At 42.9% G+C, this 22,942-nt stretch overlaps 1 protein-coding gene across 1 annotated transcript; it reads right to left on the bottom strand.

Annotated features, from left to right (window-relative positions):
- Positions 1–8,303: 8,303 nt before the first annotated feature.
- Positions 8,304–19,963, bottom strand: LOC127641063 (neuropeptide FF receptor 2-like). Its single transcript, XM_052123822.1, has 3 exons — positions 19,609–19,963; positions 9,816–9,915; positions 8,304–9,282 (listed from the first exon to the last, which is right to left on the bottom strand). The coding sequence occupies exons 1-3, from the start codon at positions 19,961–19,963 to the stop codon at positions 8,304–8,306; spliced, it is 1,434 nt and encodes a 477-aa protein (XP_051979782.1).
- Positions 19,964–22,942: the final 2,979 nt, after the last annotated feature.

The following is a 22,942-nucleotide window of genomic DNA, read 5'->3' as shown; positions in this document are numbered from 1 at the left end:
GGAACGAGACATTGTGTTGAATGAAGCGACACTAGGGGACTTCTTTGAAGGCCTTAGTTACCACTAAACTTGAGAAAAGGCCAATGAGAAATTGGCAGACAGAATTTGCGTGTCCCTACCCCAGACATACGGGTATAAAAGGAGGGAATAATGCATCTGTCCATTCAGGTTTTGCACTGAGGAGCCGAGAATAAGGTTTCGGCCAAAACAGTGGCTTGGTTCATCATCTTAGCCGGGGGGGACACAACGTCTCGTTCCCTCCATCAGGGAAAGGAGGTTACAACAGTAAACTAGACATTCCCTGTCTGTCACTCACTTCAAAATTGTGTCGAATGAAGCAACACTAGGGGTCCCTATTCGATCACGCCATGCGCTGAACCGTGTAAGTGCGCTGCTGATGCAGGTGCGGGCAGGCAGTTACGTGGCAAGGCAACAGGCTGCATCAGACTGCACGTACCCTTCCCCAACGCCCCATAAAAATCGTCATAAACTTTTTAAGTTCCTGGTACCCGAAGGAGGGAACAAAGCGACGTGCCAAGCATGGGAGCAGGCCACGCCATCCGTGCCTTTTCTCTCTCTATGTTTCTCGCATAAGAGTTAAAGCGGGGGCCATCTTAACACTATCACACGCATCAGAGAAGGCGTTCTTTTCCAACTCCTATTCCGTTGGCCAGTGCCCACAAGGATGCCACACTTCTCGTCGAGTGTGCTCGAATCCGCAAGGGGGCGGGAATGGGCTGGGTGTGATAGGCCAATGCTATGGCATCAACAACCCAGTGGGAAAGCCTCTGTTTGGAGACAGTGTTCCCTTTCCGCTGTCCACCAAAGCGGAAATGTGGTCCATTTAGGTACGCAAAGCACGTACCGGACACAGCAACGAATAGGCTGGGTCTGCCTCCTCCCAGGTCTTAGGATGACATGGGTCTCTGCCGGACTGAACCCCAGGCATGTGTCGCTGACAGAGAACGCTTGCAGGTCCCCAACCCTCATGATGGAAGCTAGCGTGATCAGGAGGGATGTCTTCAAGAAGAGGGCTTTGAGCTCGACTGATTCAAGCAGCTCAAAGGGGGTCTCTGAAGGCCTGCAAGGACCACTGAGAGATCCCATGAGGGGAACAGGCATGGCCTGGGAGGGTTCAACCTCCGGGCACCTCTAAGGAACCTGATAATCAGATCGTGCTTCCCTAGGGACTTACCGTCCACTGCGCCGTGGTGAGCCGATATGGCAGCTATATAAACCTTCAAGGTGGAGGGGGACAGTCTCCCCTCCAGCCTCTCCTGCAGTGAATTCTCCAGGGAGGGGCTGTCGTGAAGAGCATGAGGTCCGAGAACCAAGTCCGTGTGGGCCACCAGAGTGACTTGTTCCTCGTCCTCCCTAACCTTGCATAGCACACGTGCAAGTAGGCTCACTGGGGGAAATGCATACTTGCACAGCCCCCGCCAGCTGTGCGCCAGTGCGTCTGTCCCGAGGGGAACCTCTGCTAGGGAGTACCAGAGTGGGCAATGGGAGGTCTCTTGGGAAGTGAATGGGTCAATATGTGCTTTGCCGAACCGCTCCCAAATTAGCTGGACCGCCTGGGGGTGGAGCCTCCATTCTCCGCTTAGCGTACCTTGTCATGACAGCACGTCCACTGACGTATTGAGGATGTCTGGGGTGTGAGTGGCATGCAACGACTTGAAACCGCCTTGGTTATGTAAGATATCGTAGCAATGCTGTCTGACCGAATCAAGATGTGCTTGCCCCGTATTAGCGTGAGAAACCTCTGCAGAGCAAGTATTACAGCCAGCAATTCTACGCAGTTTATGTACCAACCCAGCCAGGGCCCCATCCAAGAGCCGGCGGCTTCGTGCCCGTTGCACATGGTGCCCCAACCCTGTTTGGAGGCATCTGTGGTGACTAGAACACGTCGGGACACCTGCTGTAGGGGGACTCAAGTCTGCATGAAAACAGAGGTCTGTCCAGGGGTTAAAAGTCTGGCGGCAGGCGGGGGTGATGAACATACGGTGCGTGCCGCGGCGCCATGCCTCAGGACTCGAGTCTGGAGCCAGTGCTGAATCAGTCATATATGCATCAACCCCAGTGGCGCGACTGCCCTTGAGGATGCCATATGCCCCAAGAGCCTCTGGAAAAGTTGTAGAGGAAGCGCTGTGCCTGGTTTGAATAATGTCAGGCATTTCAGCACTGACTGCAAGAGTTCGTTGTTGAGGCACACTGTCATTGAGACTGAGTCTAACTTCATGCCGAGAAAAAAGATGCTCTGATCCGGGGGGAGCTTGCTCTTTTCCCAGTTGACCTGAAGCCCAGACGACTGAAGTGACTGAGCACCTGGTCCCTGTGGGTGCATAGTGACTCTGGAGAGTGGGCTAGGAGGACACCTGTATGATGAGCCAGCCATGCCAGATGTGTATGACTTTTATGTTACCCTATGTGGAGGTTAAACATTTTGGCACCCATTCACTTGCATTGTATGGACCTACAGAGCTGAAATATTCTTCTAAAAATCTTATTGTGTTGAATCACAAGCAGAACATGCTTTTCAATCAGTAAATACTGAATTTGATCACAGGTTGTTTTATGTTGTACGTGTATTAAGGATTATTTTTTCACTTTGATATTACATTAGTCACATTCATGTAATTTCTCAAAAATACCTTCTCACTGATGAAGCAAAGCATCTTAGTCAGCACTACCAAAACAGACAAAGAGTCTTTCATTAATGCCTTGTGACTAGTAATGAGAAGGGGAAAATATGATCCTTACCAAATTCTCATTTTAAAAATATGCAGAAGGTTAAAATCTCTCTCTCTCAATTAACAGCACTTACAGTAATCCTCTAATGGAGAATAGCATCTCTCGCCTTTCTCTAAAGATTTTCAGAGATAATCTAATAATGGGAGATTTGTAGTTCTTTTAAAATGCTCCCTCGGGAAGTCCTTTTCATAAGTGATGAAGTGCATTTTTTGCTTTTTGGCATTATCATGGGAAGGCTTAATATACCATTTAGCTCTGAATCTTAACACCACAGTCTTTCTGCATGGATAAAATGTAATGTAACAAATTCTTATGATATTATACAAGACCATCCATAAATCATATAAAAAGGCTTTGTTCCCTGTGGTGGCCAGTCAAAATAACACAATATCACTTGGGTTGTTTGTGACGTGACATAACATTGACAAAGTAATTTTTCTTTGAAACTGGTTTCAAAACATCACATATAGTCTACATACAACATGTACTTGCAAGCTATTCTAATGAACGTCATCTTTGGAAAATAATCCCTTGCGCTTAAGGTCAGACACGTCCTAGCAAATGTAATTCTGGATATATTGTGGATCTTGACAAAAATAAATTAAAATTAAAATCAAAATCAACCACATGCTGTCTGTTCTCTGAACAATATTGCATATCCAATAATAATGATAATAATGTTGAGGCATTGGTAGTGTGTTTCACACAAGACATTCATCTACTGTTCTATTTAACATAAAGGTAACAAGCCCATAATAAAAAAACAAACAAACAAAAAAAAAAACTAATAAGAGTAAAGAGATTGTATTAAGGTCTTTTTATATTACATAATTCCAATCATCATTGAACAAAACATGCCCTAATTCTATGATTGCTTTGAGTTGTATTTTACATTTCAATGGCTGTGAAAATTCTTGTAAGGAATATTCCAGGTTCAATACAAGTTAAGCTCAATCAACAGCATTTCTGGCATAATACTTATTACCACAAAAAAACTTGACTTGCCACTGCTTTTCTTTAAAAGCAAAAATTGATGTTACAGTGAGACATTAACAATGGAAGTGCATGGAGGCAAATTTTTTAACATTAAAATACTCACTTTTTCAAAAGTATAGCCACAAGACATAATCAGTATGCATGTTAACATTATTTTATTGTAATAAAATCACTTACTAACCTTTCGGCAGAGGTGGGTAGAGTAGCCAAAAACTGTACTCAAGTAAAAGTACTAACATAAATAATTACTTGAGTAAGAGTAAGAAAGTATCCAAGTAAAAGAGTACTCAAGTAGTGAGTAACTCGTTACTTTCACAGTTGACATAATAGATGTTTACTCCCCTATATTCCATTATATAATACACATTGAACATGTACTACAGAATTATTATTATCATTGGAAATTCTGTCATCATTCACCATCATGTTGTTTCAAACCTGTATGACTTTTTTTCTTCCATACAACACAATAAGGAGATATGTTTGCCTGAGTCACTATTTACTTTCAGTGAATGTTTATATATATATATATATATATATATATATATTACACTTTGGCTGAGCTATCACTTTAAAGAGATAGTTTACCCAAAAATGAAAATTCTCTCATCATTTATTCACCCTCATTCAATCCCAGATGTGTTTGACTTTCTTATCAGAACACAAATTAAGATTTTTTAGAAGAATATTTTAGCTCTGTAGGACAAAATTTTGAAGCTCCAGAAATAACATAAAAGGCAATATAAACGTAATCCATAAGACTCCAGTGGTTTAATCCATTTCTTCAGAAGAGATATGCTAGGTGTGGGTGAGAAACAGATCAATTTTTGTAATTTCTTGCTAGACAGCAGTGGGCGATATGCAGAGAAGAATGTGACTCTTCTGGCCTCAATTGATTTGGATTTGACTACACACCACAGCAACTCACAGATCAGACAACCAGCTGGACCTAATTTTTACACGTAACTGTACCACCTCAAATATTCTTGCAGCAAAAATATAATCCATATGACCCGGGTTCAATTCACCTTTTTGTCTCACGTTTCCTGTCTCCACTCTTAATATTTATTTTAATACTTCTTATAATAATAAATAAATAATAAAATAAAGGTTGATTGTCACGCACTGACTTGGTCAAGGTGACGGTCCCGGAGTTGAGAGAACGGTTTTTTCTGGGTAAAATTAATATTAGCAACCATATTTTATGGTGGAAGCAATCATTTTAATGCAATTAACCATGGTTTTACTACAGTAATATGGTTTTAATATAGTAACCGTGTTTAATTTTGTGTGATGGTGTTCGCTGTCCTTTTTATGGCTTATTAACATTTCGCGGCCGATCCACCGGCCTGCTGGGTTCTCCCGATGGACAGTCCGCCCCTGATTGGCACCAAAATTCGTTGGCCTACCGGGAAAATGCCCGGCACGCCAGATTACCAGTCCAGCCCTGTATGTTAGTATTTAATTAGAGCAAGTAGTATCTGCCACTATTTGCACTGGGGTGAAAACAGCATCTAACACTATTTGCACTTAGTGCAAAGAAGATTCTTTAGGTTGCTATACACACTTACACTTTATTTAGCCTCTGCCTAAAGAAAATGCATCAAGGTTTTGCTCAACAATACAGTACAGTTATGGAATTATGGCAAATATGAAAACATTAAAGTTCAAAAACATCATTGTAACCTCCATTCCCTGATGTAGGGAACAATTGTAGTGACACTAGGGGTCTTTCTTGAGAGCCTCACATACCTCTGAAATAGAAGAAAGGCCAATGAGAAATTGGCAGACAGAATTTGCATGTTCTACCCCCGGACATATGGGTATAAAGGGAAGTGGACGTGCATCTGTCAGTCAGGTTTTTGCACTGAGGAGCTGCGAGTAAGGTTCGTCCGTTTACAGTGGTAGGTCTAGTGTCAAGGGAACGGAGGTTACAACAGTAACCAAGACGTTCCCGTTCTGTCAGTCACCCGACGTTGTGTCGATTGTAGTGACACAAGGTGTCCTATTTAAAAATGCCATCCACTTAACCGTGTTACGTGAACTGCTGACACAGGTGCAAGCATGCTACTGCGTGCTAGAAGCAACTGTATCGGCCGCACATAACCCATTCCCCAACGCCTCAAAAAAGTGTCATATACGGTTCTAAGGTTCCCAGCACCCCTGAGAGGGGAACAAGCGACATGACTATCATGGGAGCAAGCCGGCCAGCCGCGGCCTTTACTCTCTTTATGTTTCTCTTCATAGAGCATAAAGCGGCTGGGGCTATCTTAACGCTATAAAACGAGTCCTAAGCTGGAGGGAGGTAACGTGTGGCCAATACGTCACATGGTCTCACCAGCTGCACATGGAAGAGACATATCTAGTATGGGAGCTTTTCTTACAATTTTTTCTCTCCACAGAGTATATATATTTTCAGCTGGGGCCTTTTAATTCTTTTTATTTGCATCAGGGAGGGTGTTCTTTTCCTTTCCTATTCTTTCAGGAGTAAAAGACACCGTGGAGACCACATCCTGGCTGAAGGGGAGGTTAAAATGTGGCAAATACGTCCTGTTGGCTCACCTGCTGCACATGGAAGAGGCACTATAGTAGGTCCTGCCCGAAGGGGAGGAGGTATACAAACACAGTTTCTGGAGGCAAAGAGAGATCTGCCCAAGGGAGACACGGGTCATCCGATAGGGAAACCGTACCATGGAAAATACATCACAGGGGGTTACCACAGGTAACCAGCACCTGTAGAGCACCTACTCAAGTACAGGGCATGCTAGCACACGTACTGGGTCCAGCTACGAATTTCTCTGCCGAATTCACCAGCCTAGGGCTAGGGAGGAAGGACATCCAGGGTCCACAGACTTGTGAATTTGCATGGGAAAAGAAAGCACACGTCTTCGCCTCACAGAGGGGAAAGGCGCTGTATACAAGTGGTATACCTGGCCAGCTGTCCCATAAATTTGCCTGTTCGTACCTGACAACACACAGGATGAATACAGCTCAGCCCAAGGTATTGGGTGTATCCCAGCCAGCTGCTCTGCAGATGTCTGCTAGAGAGGTGCCATTGGTAAGTGCCCAAGAGGATGCCACACTCCGTAGAATGTGCTCTTAATCCCAAAAGGGCAGCCACTTCGCCCTGGTTCTGGTATGCTGACATGATGGCATCCACGGTCCAGTGGGCAAGTCTCTGTTTGGAGACAGCATTCCCTTTCAGCTGTCCACCACAGCAGACAAAGAGCTGCTCAGAGCATCTGTGTGCGATCTAAACAGATGCGCAAAGCACACATTGGACACAGCAATCATAAGGTCTGCCTCCTGAGTCTGCCTCCTCCCTGGGCAGTTTTGCTTGCAGGCTCACAACCTGATCCATAAAAGGGGTCATGGGAACATTGGCGACATAGCCCATTAAGCAGATGGTCCCATTAAGCAGATGCTCTGAACCAGGGAGAGCTTGCTCTTTTCACAATTGACCCGAAGGTGCTCGAGCACTAAGTACCTGTGTGCAGACAACAAATCTTGAGAGTGAGCTAGAATCAGCCAGTTGTCGAGCTAGTTGTGGATGCATATGCCCACATCCCTTATCGGGGAAAGGGCTGCCTCTGTGACTTTTGTGAAGACACGAGGCAACATGGACCGAACAAAGGGAGGACACTGTAATGATACGCAGGGAGGGTCTGTGTCGAGGCAGAACTGAGACGTGGAAGTACGCGTCCTTTAGATCTATCACCGTGAACCATTCTTGATGCCAGATGCACACAAAAATGCTTTTCAACGTCAGCATCATAAACGGGGGTATGTGCAAGGCCCGGTTCAGAACTTGCAAGTCCAAGATTGCCCGCAACCCACTGCCTTTCTTTGGAATGATGAAGTAAGGGCTGAACCCTTTCTTCATCTTGGCTGTAGGGACATGCTCTATTACGTCCTTCTGCAGAAGGTCCATATTCTCGGCGCACAGGGCTACGCGATTCAGTTAGCATAGTCAAGTCTCTCTTTTTTTTATGGAACACAAATAAACTTTTTAAAAAATTGTATTCTTACTAAAACTATATCTCACTAATCTTTGAGGGATCCAAAACAGTTCCATGTATTCTCTAACACAGGGGGTTTTAAACTTTTTTATCCCAAGGACCCCCAAATATGAACAATCCCTTGTGAAGGATACCCTTCCTGGTATATAAAGGCAGCTATATATTTTCATGTGAGAAAAACCTTAAGCGTGATATTATAAAGACTTTTGAATTTTGATTCCAAAATTAAATGGACTTTTATATTGTGATTGTACTAAGGTCCAAACAAATTATTAAAGTATTATCTGGAAAATATTTTCTTTGTATTAAGTTAAAAGTTTATATTTTTTTCTACTCACTAATACTTTTCGATGTAGAGACCCGAAGAGAAACATTTCCAATCTAATTTTATTTGTGCAGCGCTTTTCACAATAAATTTGTTAATAATATAAAATTTGGTAAATTTGGTGTAACAAAAATATTCTGTTAAATGTTTAATTGATTGTTAACACATAAACTTTGATAGTCTTAAGCAAATACATTTTGTTAAAAGACCCCCTAGAACCCCTTTGCAGACATCTGGGGGTCCCTGTACCACATTTTGAAAACACCTGCACCAACACACACCTTCTCCAGATCTTCCATGATCAGATCCTGTTCTTTCATGTTATCCTTGCCTGAAGGCTGGATACTTTCACCTGGACCTTTCTCATTCCCCACCGAAACCCCTTGGATGAGGCCTTGTCCTAGTCTGGAAACTCCAGTCTCCACCACAGGCTCCTTGGTCAGGGGCAAGCTGGCAGGTAACACAGCATTCCCCTGCAGTCGATGTGAGTAAGTCCTTCTCCTCCCTGAATGGGCTGAGCAGAGCTGAAATTTAAAGGCTGCCTTGAAGCCCTTGCGAAAGTTTTCATTGAAAAAACCATAGACAATAGGATTTACACTGCTGTTACAGAATGCCAACCAGTGAGCCAGAGGGTAAACATATATATTAATAACCCGATGTTGGTGCTCACTCAAGCTTGCATAGTCACTTAGCATCATGAGTGCCCACAATGGCAGCCATGAAAGGATAAAGAGCAGAGCCACCACTAGCAACATTTTAATCACCCGCTTCTTTTTGCGTGACACTAGCTGACTGCTTTCATATCTACTCTGTTTTCCTGAGCTAGAACCAGAGCCTGAGGTGCCAACTTGGCTCACAGAGGCAGGCATTGAAGTCTTAAACAAGGTGATCCCTATCTGGGAATACATAATGACGATGATAGTTAGAGGAGCCAAATAAATGTTAGCAAAGAGTACTGTAGTGTAAATCTTGCGCATCTCCTGGTTCGGCCAGTTTTCACGGCACCAATAGAAGGGTTGCGTTGTGTTGCCGTCACTTAGCAAGATGGAAACACGGTGCTCTTTGGTGACCTGTAGCATGACTCCTGATGGGCACATGATGGAGATGGCCAGAACCCAGATGATGACAATAATGAGGGTGGAGGTGGAGATAGTGAGCTTCTGTTTGAAGGGATAGACAATGCAGCGGAATCTGAGACATTTATATGAAACGGGGAAGAAAGAAACAGGAAAAAGGGCACAGTAAAAAGGAAATGCAAAAGAGGTAAATGACAAAAAACATTGTAGATGTGATAGAAACAGAACATAAGAGGAAACAGTGTAAGATTCAAGAAAATCGCTGTGAAGGAATATGTACAGTAAATGCAAAAATTATTCAGAATGTAGAATAAATGTATATTTCACCCAAAAATGAAAATTCCTTCATCAATTACTCACATTTGTGTCATTTGAAACCTATTGAAATCTCCATTAGGCAGAATGTTAGGGACTGACAGACTCAGTCACCATTCACTTTCATTGTATGGATTAAAGGTGCAATGAAAGTGAATGGTTACTGAGACATACATGTTTGAAATGGTGCACGGGTGAATAAATGATGACAGAATTTTCATTTTTAGGTGAAGTAATCCTTTATCTTTGCAAAAAAAGAAAGAAAACAAATTAATCAGAAAAACATTTCACCACACAAATACCTACAAATATATTGACATTTTTGTTGCCCACCTTTCAACAGCGATGGCCACCAGTGTGAAGACAGAAGCTGAAACTGATATTCCCTGCACCATCCCACTCAGCTTACACACTAAACTGCCAAAAGGCCAGCCTGCCAGGGAAAAATGAAAAAATGACAACGTGGCTGTGAATCACATCCTACCTCACAAAAACTCTTTCAGCATTTACTTACACTACTATGGTTCCAAACCCATATGACTGTCCTTGTTTCTTAAAGTCAAAAGATGTCAAGCAGTATGTTAGTCTCCATTCACTTTATTGCATCTTTTTCCCAGACAATGATAGTAAATGGCGACTGAGGCCGTTTGAGTTCCATGGAAGGTAGAATATCACTCAGGTTTGGAACAACTTGAGGGGGTGTAAATGATGACCCGATTTTCATTTTGGGTTTGAACTGTAGGATCCATTTAATGAATCTTAAAACACTCGGGCCAGTTCCATTTAGAATCTCACCTGCCTATACCTTTGGCCCGCCTCCCCTGTATTCAGGTCGGATGCCTGTTTACTCTCTCCCCGAATCCGGCCCGAATAAATTGGCCCAGATGTGGCAGCCGGTGATGCGCTGACACTGTCAGAGTTAAGACAGAATCGGCACGAATCTCTAAGTGACAGCGCGCTAGAGCTGGCCTGAGTTATGTAACTATGTACGGTTAATAAATGTTGCCTTTTAAAATTGATATTCAGGCTAAAAATTCTCTTGCATTTTAATTATGCAAGAGAGTGGGAAATTATGCATATTTCAATATGGGGCGGCTGTGGCTCAGGTGGTAGAGCGGGTCGGCAGCTAATCACAGGTTTGGCGGTTTGATTCCTGGCCCACACAACTCCACATGCCGAAGTGTCCTTGGGCAAGACACTGAACCCCAAGTTGCTCCCAATGGCAGGATAGTGCCTTGCATGGCAGCTCTGCCACCATTGGTGTGTGAGTGTGTGAATGGGTGATTGGGACACAGTGTAAAGCACTTTAATAAACTCTATGGTTAAAAAAAGCACTATATATGTGCAGACCATTTACAAATGATAGTTTATAATACATAATTTTTGTTTTACAAATCTATATTACCATTTCATAAAAATAAATGTACAGGAACTCACTTGAATGCATGAAGAACATTTGCTGACAACATTTTACAAATATAAGGGTTAAGTGTTTAAATGTGCATGAAATAAAATGTTACAAACAGCAATTAGGCCCATATACAAATGCACAAAAGACAATTTTTCAACTCACATTGTTTTAATTAAGTAATCTCTGTGTTGAGTAATAAATAAATCAATTCATTGAATTGAATAATCTTATAAAGTACATTTTATGATTTCAGAATAGATGTGAAGTATTTATTTAAACTAAATTGAGGAGTATGAACTTAGTAGGTCTAAACAAAATTATGTTTCAAACAATAGAGTTTGGTAAAAGGCAAAGCAGCTATTGTCTTTGCATTAATTCAACTAATTTAATACTGATCAAACTTATATTTTTTTAAATTAAACTGATCATGAATACTATTTTATAGTAAATTGCTGTGCGTTGGCCTTTGCTCATTTTCTCCATCCACCACCTCTATTGGGAGCTATTCATGGTCATTGACTTTCCACATCTTCATCCCATGAATTTCTGGTTTGAGAGTTTTTCTTTTCTGTACCTGTAAATAGTAAATACTAGTACATTAACTTAATTAACCAAAGAGCTACAAAAACCTCCCCATGATCCGCTACACAGCCTCCTCTGTTGAGATTGACCCGCTATTCCATATTATACTTCCTAAAACAAAAATATGGTATTAACTTAGTAAAATCATGCTGACATTTACTGCCTCTAAGTTAATGTACATTTACACGTTCACAACTTGCTAGTTCAGTCAAAGCAGACTGAGGATGAAGTTCAGTCTTATTTCTTCAGGGTTTGGAAAAAAGCAGTGTTTGGTTTTCACAGGTGTTTGAAGATAAATGTCTGCCATTTCTTCAGGGTCTTCAGAGATGGTTTCTTGACTATTAAATATAAAAAAACAAAACAAAAATAAAATAAAATAAAAAAACAAATGCACAACATCAGCCAGAACATGAACATGTTGTCTTTATCCATTTGTAGCATGTTAAGAGAAATTGTAGGAGTAATTTATGTGTCTCTACATGTAGAGTGAAAAGCAACAGAATAAAGTGACAAAATGTGATACTGTTTGTGTTGTAGTCAAGTCAGTTACACTTCATGTAAGCAGATCAGAGCTATTGTAGAGGATCACTACTGTCCTGACACATACTAATTTGATGGACATTATTTTTGATAATAAGCATACACTGGAACAACTGAAAAAAGCTTCTCAATTAGTTCACTTTTCATCTTAATGGCTTTTTATTCCCTGAAAATAATGGTTTAAAACATGGTTTTAATGGTATTTACATGATTAAGACATGATGACATTTACTGCCTTAAACTTAAATTTACATACATATTTAAAAACTGGCAACTTGTTAATTTGACTGGATGCTTCTTTTTTTGAGATCAGTCAGAGAATTGTGGATATTTTAAAAACAATATACGAAAGCCTTGATTCAATAAGAAGAATGACTGTGGTACAGTAATTCTGAAAAAAAAAAAAAATAAATAATAATAAAAAAAAAATATTATATATATATATATATATATATATATATATATATATATATATATATATATATATATATATATATATATATATATATATAAACATAAACAAACCTGAAGGGGTTTTTTCTGATGTGCTGCACCATCGTCATCTTCTTCATCCTCCTCCTCATCATCGATGTGTTTCTTATCAAATTAGTTTCAGTGCAGCGTAGAGTGCCCGAAATACACCACTTACAACAATTCATAGATTAAACATGTTACAAATATTTAGTTGTAGATACAGTAGTACAGAAATTAGATGCTAAACTAAACCAAAGAATCTGACTAAACGAAACAAAACTAAGCTAACCGCTTGCGGCAATCTCACGCGTGATGCAGTCATGTCGCCATGTCCGTCTTACTATTTATAAATATTTGTGAATTTCCCATACTGTAGTATTCATTTATATTTTAGATATCATAGACATATTCAATTTTTTTCACAAATTCACAACATTAAACTTGTGGTTTGCAAATTTTACTACATTATATGTGAATGTTAATTTTATGATATACATACAGTATACTGCAGCATAATAAAGATCAATCCAAGCCGAATCATTTCCAGAAGTGGCCCAGATCAAGTGGCCTGATCTGGCCCAGCTGTGTTGAGTCAAAATAGTCCCAGTGTTTTCACACGGTAACTAAAAAACAGGTGAGGCAGCTGGCTGCGGGGATCACTCGGCAAGGATCATACCTTCCGATATCGAGTCTGAGCCGCAGGCACCGCAAGGCTGGCAAGCTCAGGCCGATTACTACACGCCACCTGGGTATGAAGCCTAGTAGCAGCAAGTGAAGATTGTGCATGGGCACTGTCCTGCTTTCCCTGCAAAGCCAGGATGTAATACTGAATGTCCAACCAAATTTTAGCCACTGAAATTGTAGAAATATAATGGACCGAATATTACCTCTTGAAATTAAAAGATGAAAAAATTTAAAATATTTTGCAGTTGAACTTTGGAAGGTGAATATTTATAATTTAATTTTTAATGAGGAATTTTATGTGAAATGTTTTCAATTAAAATAAACAGCTTAAATGTACATCTTTTTGAAATAGTATGCCCAAAAAATGCAAGCACTGTTAATGCAATTCATTTAATATTCAATTAGTGCAATTTAGCGTGCTTTCTCTTTTTTCAAAGACATTAAAATACTTCCATATTGCCATGATGACCCCTTTAATTTGAACGGATTTGGTGTGCTGTATACATATTGGAGAGGTTCAAGGAAACGTCTGGAGGACATTCAGCTTTAAATAATTTATGCTTTGTAGTTCTGTCAACTTGCAAAGCCTTGTATGGAACGCATCTACATTTCTGCTGGCTATTGCGTTACATTTCTGAAAATACATTATTGTATGTACTATGGTAAAAAGTAATTAGAGAATTTTGTTTTACACTGCATAATTATGATATGTCTCAGCAAGCATGTTGTACACGTTGTGTACCTTCTCTACAGCCAGATGCAAGAGAATTGCTTTGAGTCTCGCATATCCACTGACAGGGGCAGACAGGTGGGCTGGCCGCGAAACGGGGCAAAACACAACCCCAAAAATGTAATGATGTTCACTTTCATTACCACTGAAGGAGTGAGAAGTAAGATCTATGTTGCTGTTGTAGTCTCCTCACCGATGCATCCATCAATGACGTTCATGATTGATGATCAGCATTGGTTTTTAGTTTCTCAATTCTGTTTTATTCTGTGCCGGTTTCTATGTAAAATCCAGTGCTCATTTCTCTTCCCAGTCTACCCTTGCTGAGTAGGGATGTGCATGAATAGCCGACATTCAGTTTATGATTCGTTAACACAAGCTGGACGGATGTATTTGACTGTTGCGCTCAATCTCACTGTTCTTTCAGCGTCTCGTGCAGGATCTCCAAATTTTTAGATGTCAAGTAAAGTAAAAAAAACTTTATTTTCACAAATGCATCTCAAAACACTTGTATTGTGTTTTATTCATTGTGCTTCTTTCTGAAGAAGTTCAGGTTGCAAAAAGAGACTTCATGTGACCATTGAACATGATTCCAGGATGTTTTTATTGAGCAAAGATTCAGCGCTTGATAAATGCTAAGAAAGTTTTTTCCCTGTATTGTATTGAGCAGCTAGTAAAAAGAGTATTGGCCCCTTTAAGTGCTTTCGGTGACCAGCTGGAAGCTATACTGCATGATCTGATTTTGTGTGGTGTTTTGGAAACAACAATGTTAAATGCTAGCCTGCTTCGTCCACAACAACATGAATCCCCTCCCGATGATGATGTTCATTACACAGCTCACAACCCAGCGTTGAAAAAGAGTGACAGCAAAAGAGTGACAGGCCATGCTTTAGATGTGGTGGCCAGCACAGCCCACAAACAAATTTTGCCACTGCAGTATGCCATTACTGTAAAAAAAAAGGGGGCACATTGCACGTGTGTACTTAAAAAGACTAGGTACAGTACTGGTACAAATATCATAACACACAAAGACCAGGGTGACTACTCCATTTACAATACCAGTAATGAACCAGGTGTGGGGAAGATACCATATATTGTATGGCCACCATCATTCTAAACAAAAAAGAACACACAATGGAGGTGGATTCAAGAGCGGCATGCTCCTTGATCAGTGAGCACACCTATCACACACTGTGGCCAGCTCAACCACCTGATATACATCAAGACAGTGGAGTATTAAGCCAGTAGTTACAAACAACTCTGCAAGTGAAAAGAAAAAATATTTGTGGAAGTACTCTATAAAGGGGACAAAAAACACTCTTCCATTTTTTGTAATCCAGGGCCAGAGCACAAGCCTATTGGGAAGAAACTGGTTTGATGCTTTATGTATATGAGTGGAGGGAGTGCACAAGGTGCAGTTGAATTCTGACTGAAAATGCAGAGGTCTTCCAAGACATTGGGGTTTGCCGGGCCCCCCAATTTCCATTGACATTGATCCTACAGCAAACCTTTTAACCCAAAACGTTTATTCATGTCCAGTCCCCTTTGCTCTATGCCCGAAGATGGATGAAGAACTTGACAAGCTGGTGGCAGTAGCAAAAAATATGGGGGCTTAAGCATTTGTGGTGACTATCACTCAACTGTAAATAGTCATTAAGCCTGATGTAACCCCATACCTACCCTGTCCGAACTGATCTCAAAACTGGCAGGGGGAGTAGTTTTCTCCAAGCTTGATTTGAAACAAACCTACCAACAGCTTCCACTGGATAACAAAGAAGCAGACCTACGGACTACTAACAATCACCTTGGCATTTTCCACCCCTCTCGAGTGCAGTTTGGGGTGTCAATGGCTGTATCAATATTTCAGAGGTTCAAGGACTCCTTGCTTGCTGGAATTCCTGGGGTTCAGCCATATTTGGATGACATCCTGTTTTCAGGCAAAACCATATTATGCCACAACACATGGCTACGTGGCATATTGGAAGGCTTTACCAAAGCTAGACTATGGCTGCAAAGAGAAGAGCATTTTTGCAGTCGGTCAGGTTGAATTTCTGGGGTTCTATGTGGGTAAGGACGCTGTCAAGATGGCCTGTGAAAATGTTGAGTCTTTCTAGAAATCACTGCCTCCTTGGAACAAAACAGACCTTCAGGCATTCTTGGGACTGCTTTCAGCGGCAAACCACGAACAAAACGGCTTAAGCTTAGGCGAAGCAGTTGCTTTAAACTGATAAGGTGTTGATGCATTATGATGAGAGTAAACCACTGGTACTAGTCTGCGTTGCCTCACCTTATGGCCTTTGGGTCTTTCTGTTCCATATAGAGTGTGAAGGCTGGGAGAGGCCCATTTGTTTTGCCTCGAGAACAATGTCTTCCACAGAAATACATTTTGGCCAAATTGACAAGGAGGCATTGGCAATCATCTTCGCTGTCAATACATTTCACCAATATCTTGCAGGCCACCTTTGCTGGGCCTACTGCATCACTCTAAGTCAATGCCTTCAGTTCTGTCCCAACACATGTTACACTGGATTGTGATTCTTGGGACTTACAACTATGAATTGTGCTACAGACCTGGCAAACAAATGAAAAATTCTGACACTTTCAGCCACTAGCCCCTGCCTGCACCTGTAACAATTTCACCGCCACCCTTGGAAGTTCTGTTGCTGGAAATGGTGCCAGATGCCGCCATGCATGCTGCAAGAATTTCTGCCCTGAAAGACCCTGTTCTGTCACAAGTATTGTGTTGGGTTCTACACGGTTAGCCAGCCAGTATCATGGACTGCTGTTTTAAACCTCATTGGCACTCTGTCTGCACATAAGAACTGTTTGTTATGGGGAATATGTGTGGTTGTTCCCAACCTGGGGAGGGAGTAGGTTCTTTCTATGTTGCATGATGCACATCCTGGTATTTTGCACATAAAAAGGCCTCACTAGGAGATTTGTGTGGTGGCCGAGCATGGATAGGGATGTAAAGGAGACTGTTAAAAAACATATGATACAGGCCCCTTCTGAGGAAAAACATTTCACATATCATGCGTCTCACACATCATGTGGTTGGATGTGTCTCTGATGACTTCCATGTCATCCTCGGCAGTTGTTAACACACTGCGGCTCATCTTTGTGACACATGATAATGGTACTTCCTTCACCTCTGCAGAGTTCCAGGAATATGCTAAGCGTAATGGCATCTGACACGTAACCACTGCCCCCATCACCCTAGTTCAAATGGAAAAGCCGAACACGTGTTCAAAGAACCAAAGATTCTCTGTCCTGCATCAGTAAAGGTGACTGGCAGACACGGCTTGCCAGATTTTTTCAGTCAAAGCATGTCACACCAAATTCATCAACCAGAAAGAGTCCTGCTGAGCTTCTTATGAATAAACACATAACCACTACCCTGGACCGACATCACCCTGACAATGAAAATGACATGCAGAGCAAACAAGAGCTGAATGCTGAGAAATGTCAGTGTCAGGAGTTTCCAACCAAATGACACTGTGTACATGAGGAGTTATGCCAGGGACTCTAAATGGATACCCGGTGTCATTGTGGATGCCACAGGTCGGTTTCATAAAGAGTTCAGGCAAATGACGGACAAAGGCACCAACTAAATGTTCATCGGCTACAGGGAAGAGTCGTTCCCTGTGTTACCATGGCATCACAAGAGCCAAATAACCACACTGATATTTTGCCTGAGACTGTAATGCCTGAAACACCAGTGCATGTATCTTTCCAACCTTCAACAGCTGAGAAAGCCCCTGTTGACAGCCTTCAAGGAAGTTCTGTTGGGGTTGTGGATGTGCAAGAGCCCACCTCCCTCCAGAAGTACCCCACAAGAAAGTGCCATCCTTCACTATGGTTTTCAGAGCAGCTAGTAAAAAGTGTATATGCCCCTTTAAGTACCCTAAAGGGGGTCGCACACCGAGCAGCGCAGCGCCGCGCAGCGCCATGTCTTTAAAATTCTAACACATTATTCTCTATGAGTGTACACACACCGGCGGCGCCATTCGGCATCTGTCCATGGCCCAGCTACTGACTCAGGACCTTGTTCAAAACCCTGCCGTGCCACAGAGCGCCATTTACATAGTTGTATATTAAATGTACATTTATTTGTCTCAAATCGTCGTTAATATACATACTGACTTCACCCTGTGCTGCAATATACATTTAGTTTAACATTCCTAATTTAACAGCTTGAATAAAGTCATATTGGAAAAAATATATAACAAACATAGCCCTTTTAAATCTTTCATTTTCCCCTGTTGTGCCATTTTTCAATACTCTACCATACTAACCATACACTCTTACATAACATATACGTCAGTTACGTATATAATAAAAAAGAATATATCAAATAACTTGTTTGGTTAACGTTGTCACTTCGGGTTAGCTAAACGCTAGCTAAATAAATACTATTGTATGTAACATAGTTGCCAAGACAACGGATAACGTTACAACAAAATAACAGACTTAACAAGCGTGATAGACACTTTTACTCGATTAACGATCAAACATCAGCTATTAAATTAACATAAAAAATAAATAATACATCAAGTTAAAACTCACCCATCGTGCAGCTCTTCTAGACTTCTACCAGGAGTTGATTCAAAATTGAGCTCGCTGCGAATAGAATGTCTTGGCGTCCGATTGTGCGATACCTGTGAGTTGTTCTAGACGTGGCGCGGCGCGGCGCTGCGCTGCGCTTCTCGTTCGGTGTGCGACCCCCTTAAGATATACTGAGGAGGGTGGTTTGAGTTTCGTTTTTTGTGTTGTTTGAGTTTTAGCTGCTCTCACTTTACCAATTTTAAATGTAATGCTTGACCTACTAAATAAAAAATAAGGAGTGTTCGAGGACCACGTGACGGTACATCAGAGAACCGGTGAGTGAGCTTTTTCTCTCTCTCCTCTCTCTCTCCCTTTCACACCGTGTTGGCCTTTTCCCTGGCCTATTTTGTTGTTGTTTTTCACCTCCTGTCTCCTCCCAGGGCGAGGAAGGCGGGGATGACCACACGGGACGCGAGATACACCCCGCCCCAGGGATGGGGGGTGTACGTCATGCCGGTGGCACCCCGGCCTGAGATAACGGCGGGAGGAATTTCATGTCTTGGACTACACATAGATAACTAATATCGACATATTATTCATACTCTCTAGCCAGTGGGGAACTGGCAAACCTGGTGAGCCTGGTTTCTCCAAAGGTTATTTTTCTCCATTATGTAATATCTTATGGAGTTTGTGTAATTGCCACAGTCACCTCTGGCTTGCTCAATGACAAATCATATTTTTAAGGCTTAATCTACAATAAAAATGTTCATCAATGATGACTTTACAGACATTACAGCTTCATTTTCTGATACAGCATTTTTTTTGTAAAGCTGCTTTGAAACGATGTGTTCTGTGAAAAATTTATACAAATAAAATTATATGACAATGGTTTTAGGTACTTTATAGCCATCTGCCATGGGACAATAACCAGATGAAGAGGTTATAATAGCTGCAGAGGTACTCCTTAAATATATAGAGACAATTATGCATAGACAGTGGTCTCCATGCAGACTAATATTAACTGTATCTATCAGCTCAATATGTAACAAAATAGATTTTTGAAGGTTCACTTATTCAATCAACATACTGTAGATACTATTTGCCCTGTTTTAACACAACACAAAAATAAAATATTTTGATCACGATTGCAAGATGGCTCTTACCTGTGATAATGTTGTCCACCAATGTTGTAGGCATGCAGAAAATGCCAACCAGCAGGTCACTGATGGCCAGGTTGAGAATGAACAGATTGGTGACTGTACGCATGTTCTTGCTCCTTAGCACGATGAAGCACACCACTCCATTTCCCACCATGCAAACAATAAAGATGAGGAGGTAGGATACAATAAAGATAGCTGACACTAAAGGTTCATGCAGGTAAAAGTCCACATAGGTGATGTTTGGATAATAATATGGACGAGAGGAGGTGGAGTTCACAGAGACTCTATGGACGTTCTCCAGAGAATAGAAGAACATAGACGATACTGTAGCGTTTGGGTCCAATAGTTTCAGTGCCATTGTAGTCCTGTGGAGTGAGAAAGGGAGCAGGTGAAATAGCAAAAATAAATAAATGGAAGACATTTCCCTTTTCCGCATTTCAAAACATACACGTGAGAAGAAAACAGACCACATAGGAAAGTATATATAACAAGATGATCTTTACTTTTGAGAAAATAAGTAATTATCCAGCATATATTGCTGGTTCTGGCAAAACAACATATGACAAAGGCATATGGTAAAACAACACCTGCGAAACAACAGATGATGGAGCCCTCAGTCATATTGCTCAATTTATAGTGAGAAAAATATTTCCACCACAACTATTTCTTCTGCCAAATTGTCATATTCCAACAAGATATATTATACAGTAAATAATACAATGAGCCAGAATGTGTACACTGCTCAGACATTGACTTGTATTCTCCATTCCACTGTTTTTTGCACAGTACAGCACATTAACATGCAGTTTGTCTTTTTTTGTATAAACCCTATTACATTATCTAACATAAGTGCCGTGTGTGGTTATATGTGCTTGGTCTTTGTTTGGCTAAAATGGGAATGTTATGAATGATTCCTTACTTCCTTACTTCTTGTAAACTGAAGCTGTTTCCGACCCTTCCTTAGTGGAAAATCCTTACACTGGTGCCTAAACCCAGGAAGAAGGAAAAAAGAAGGAACATTTTTTCCACGCTATGGAAAAGAGTCGCCCCGTAGAGTCCTCCCAGCTCAAGCAGAGGACCGGCTCACCATCCGGAGCCTCCTCAGCAAGGAGGCCGCTCCAGCCGCAGCCGCGACCCCGGACCCCCGCTCCACACTCCACACTGCCCCGCCCGTGTTACAGAAGATGGGGCCGGCAGATGATCCAGACCTTTGACCTGTTTGAACGCACAGCGGAAATTTGGGGTTGGCCACAAGACCAGTGGGCAGCCCGCCTAGTCCCTCTCTTTTCCAGGGAAGCACAACTCGCGGCGCAACAACTACCGGCAACAAGCCTCCTGGCCTATACGGACTTGAAGAAAGCCATCCTGCAACGGGTTGGTCGAAGCCCGGAAGAAAATCGCCAGCTCTTCCGGGCTATGAAACTGGATAAATCCGACCGCCTGTTTGTGTTCGCTCAGCGGCTCCGTGATGCCTGACGGAGGTGGCTGCTTGCGGGGGATCGCGACGTCGAGGGGCTTGTCGACCAGGTGGTACTGGAGCAGTTCGTTCAGCGCTTGCCCAGGAGAACGGCGGAGTGGGTCCAGTGCCACCGCCCGGCGTCGCTGGAGGCAGCTGTCCAGCTTGCGGAGGACCACATGGTGGCGATACCGAGAGTGGATGAGCCCTCCCTCTCTCTCTCTCTCTCCCCTTCCCCTGTGTCTTCCCCTGTTTTTTCCCCCTCCCCTGTTCCCTCTCGCTCTGCTCTCTCCCCAGGGCCCGTTCCTGCCCCACGCAGGCGTGGAGGATACACGAGACCAACTTCCCGGCCGTGGGAGAAGCCGCCTACCCCCTCCCCATCCTTCAGCCGCTCTCCTCCTCAGGTGGGGGCGCCCGCCAGCACGGGTGCGGCCGTGGCGCCTGGGCCGGCCTGCTGGAGGTGCGGAGACCCGGACCACTTCCGGGATCAGTGTCCGCTGATGGAGGTGGGGACGGTGGTGCGGGTCTCCGATGTCCCGCAGGCTGCCCCCGATTGGGCTGGAGCATACCAGATTCTGGTAAGGATCCAGGGGGGTACATACCAAGCATTGTTGGATACTGGCTGTAATCAGACCACCATCCACCAACGCTTGGTTCAACCCGGGGCTTTGGGCTCAGCTAAACGGGTGAGGGTGAGGTGTGTGCATGGGGATGTTCACAAGTATCCCATGGTGACTTTGGCGATCAAATTCCGGGGATGAAAACATAGTGTGGAGGCAGCGGTTAGTTCCGCCTACGCCCATCCGCTAATCTTGGGTACTGATTGGCGAATTTTAGAAATGTATTAGAGGGAGTTTGTGCGGATGGGTCCTGCATGGAAGTGAAGAGATGTGTGATGTCGCGATGCTTTGGCAGGGAGGCGGGCAGGGCCATCCTCGGCTGCTCGAATGACGAGGAAGAGGCGAGGTTGTCGCCCCTCCTCTCAGGGAATTCCCAGAGGGGACTTCCCCTTGGAGCAGTCCGCGGGATGAAACCCTTAAGCACGCTTTTGACCAAGTGAGAGTAATCGATGGTCAACAACTCCGGCCGGGCGTCGCCATTTCATATCCATATTTTACGGTTATTAGAGATCGGTTATACAGAGTGACGCAGGATGCTCAAACAAAGGAGGAGGTGACACAATTGTTGATTCCACGGAGCCGCCGGGAAATGGTTTTCCAGGCGGCTCACTATAATCCTATGGCCGGTCACCTAGGGGAACGGAAAACACTTCTCCGTCTAATAGCCCGCTTCTATTGGCCGGGCATTGGCGGCGACGTCCGCAGGTGGTGTGTGGCATGCCGCGAATGTCAGCTGGTAAACCCGCCGGCCACCCCAAAAGCGCCTTTGTGCCCCCTTCCATTGATCGAGGTTCCCTTCGAGAGAATTGGAATGGACCTCGTTGGGCCATTAGAACGGATGGCACGCGGACATAGCTTTGTGTTAGTCCTGGTGGATTATGCAACGTGATATCCGGAAGCAGTGCCTCTGAGCAACATCTCAGCACGTAGTGTTGCCGGGGCACTCTTCAAGATAATCTCCCGGGTGGGGGTTCCGAAAGAAATCCTCACCGACCAAGGCACTACTTTTATGTCACGAACACTTCGCAAACTTTACGAACTCTTGGGCATTAAGTCGATTCGCACTAGCGTGTACCATCCTCAGATAGATGGACTGGTGGAACGATTTAATAAAACACTCAAAAATATGATTCGTAAATTCGTGCACGAAGACGCTAGGAATTGGGATAAGTGGCTGGACCCCCTGTTATTCGCAGTACGAGAGGTCCCGCAAGCCTCCACGGGGTTTTCCCCATTTGAGCTGCTGTACGGGCGACGCCCA

Source organism: Xyrauchen texanus, chromosome 4, assembly GCF_025860055.1.
Source record: "Xyrauchen texanus isolate HMW12.3.18 chromosome 4, RBS_HiC_50CHRs, whole genome shotgun sequence".
Classification (NCBI taxonomy): domain Eukaryota; kingdom Metazoa; phylum Chordata; class Actinopteri; order Cypriniformes; family Catostomidae; genus Xyrauchen; species Xyrauchen texanus.
This window is presented reverse-complemented; position numbering and strand designations above follow the sequence as displayed.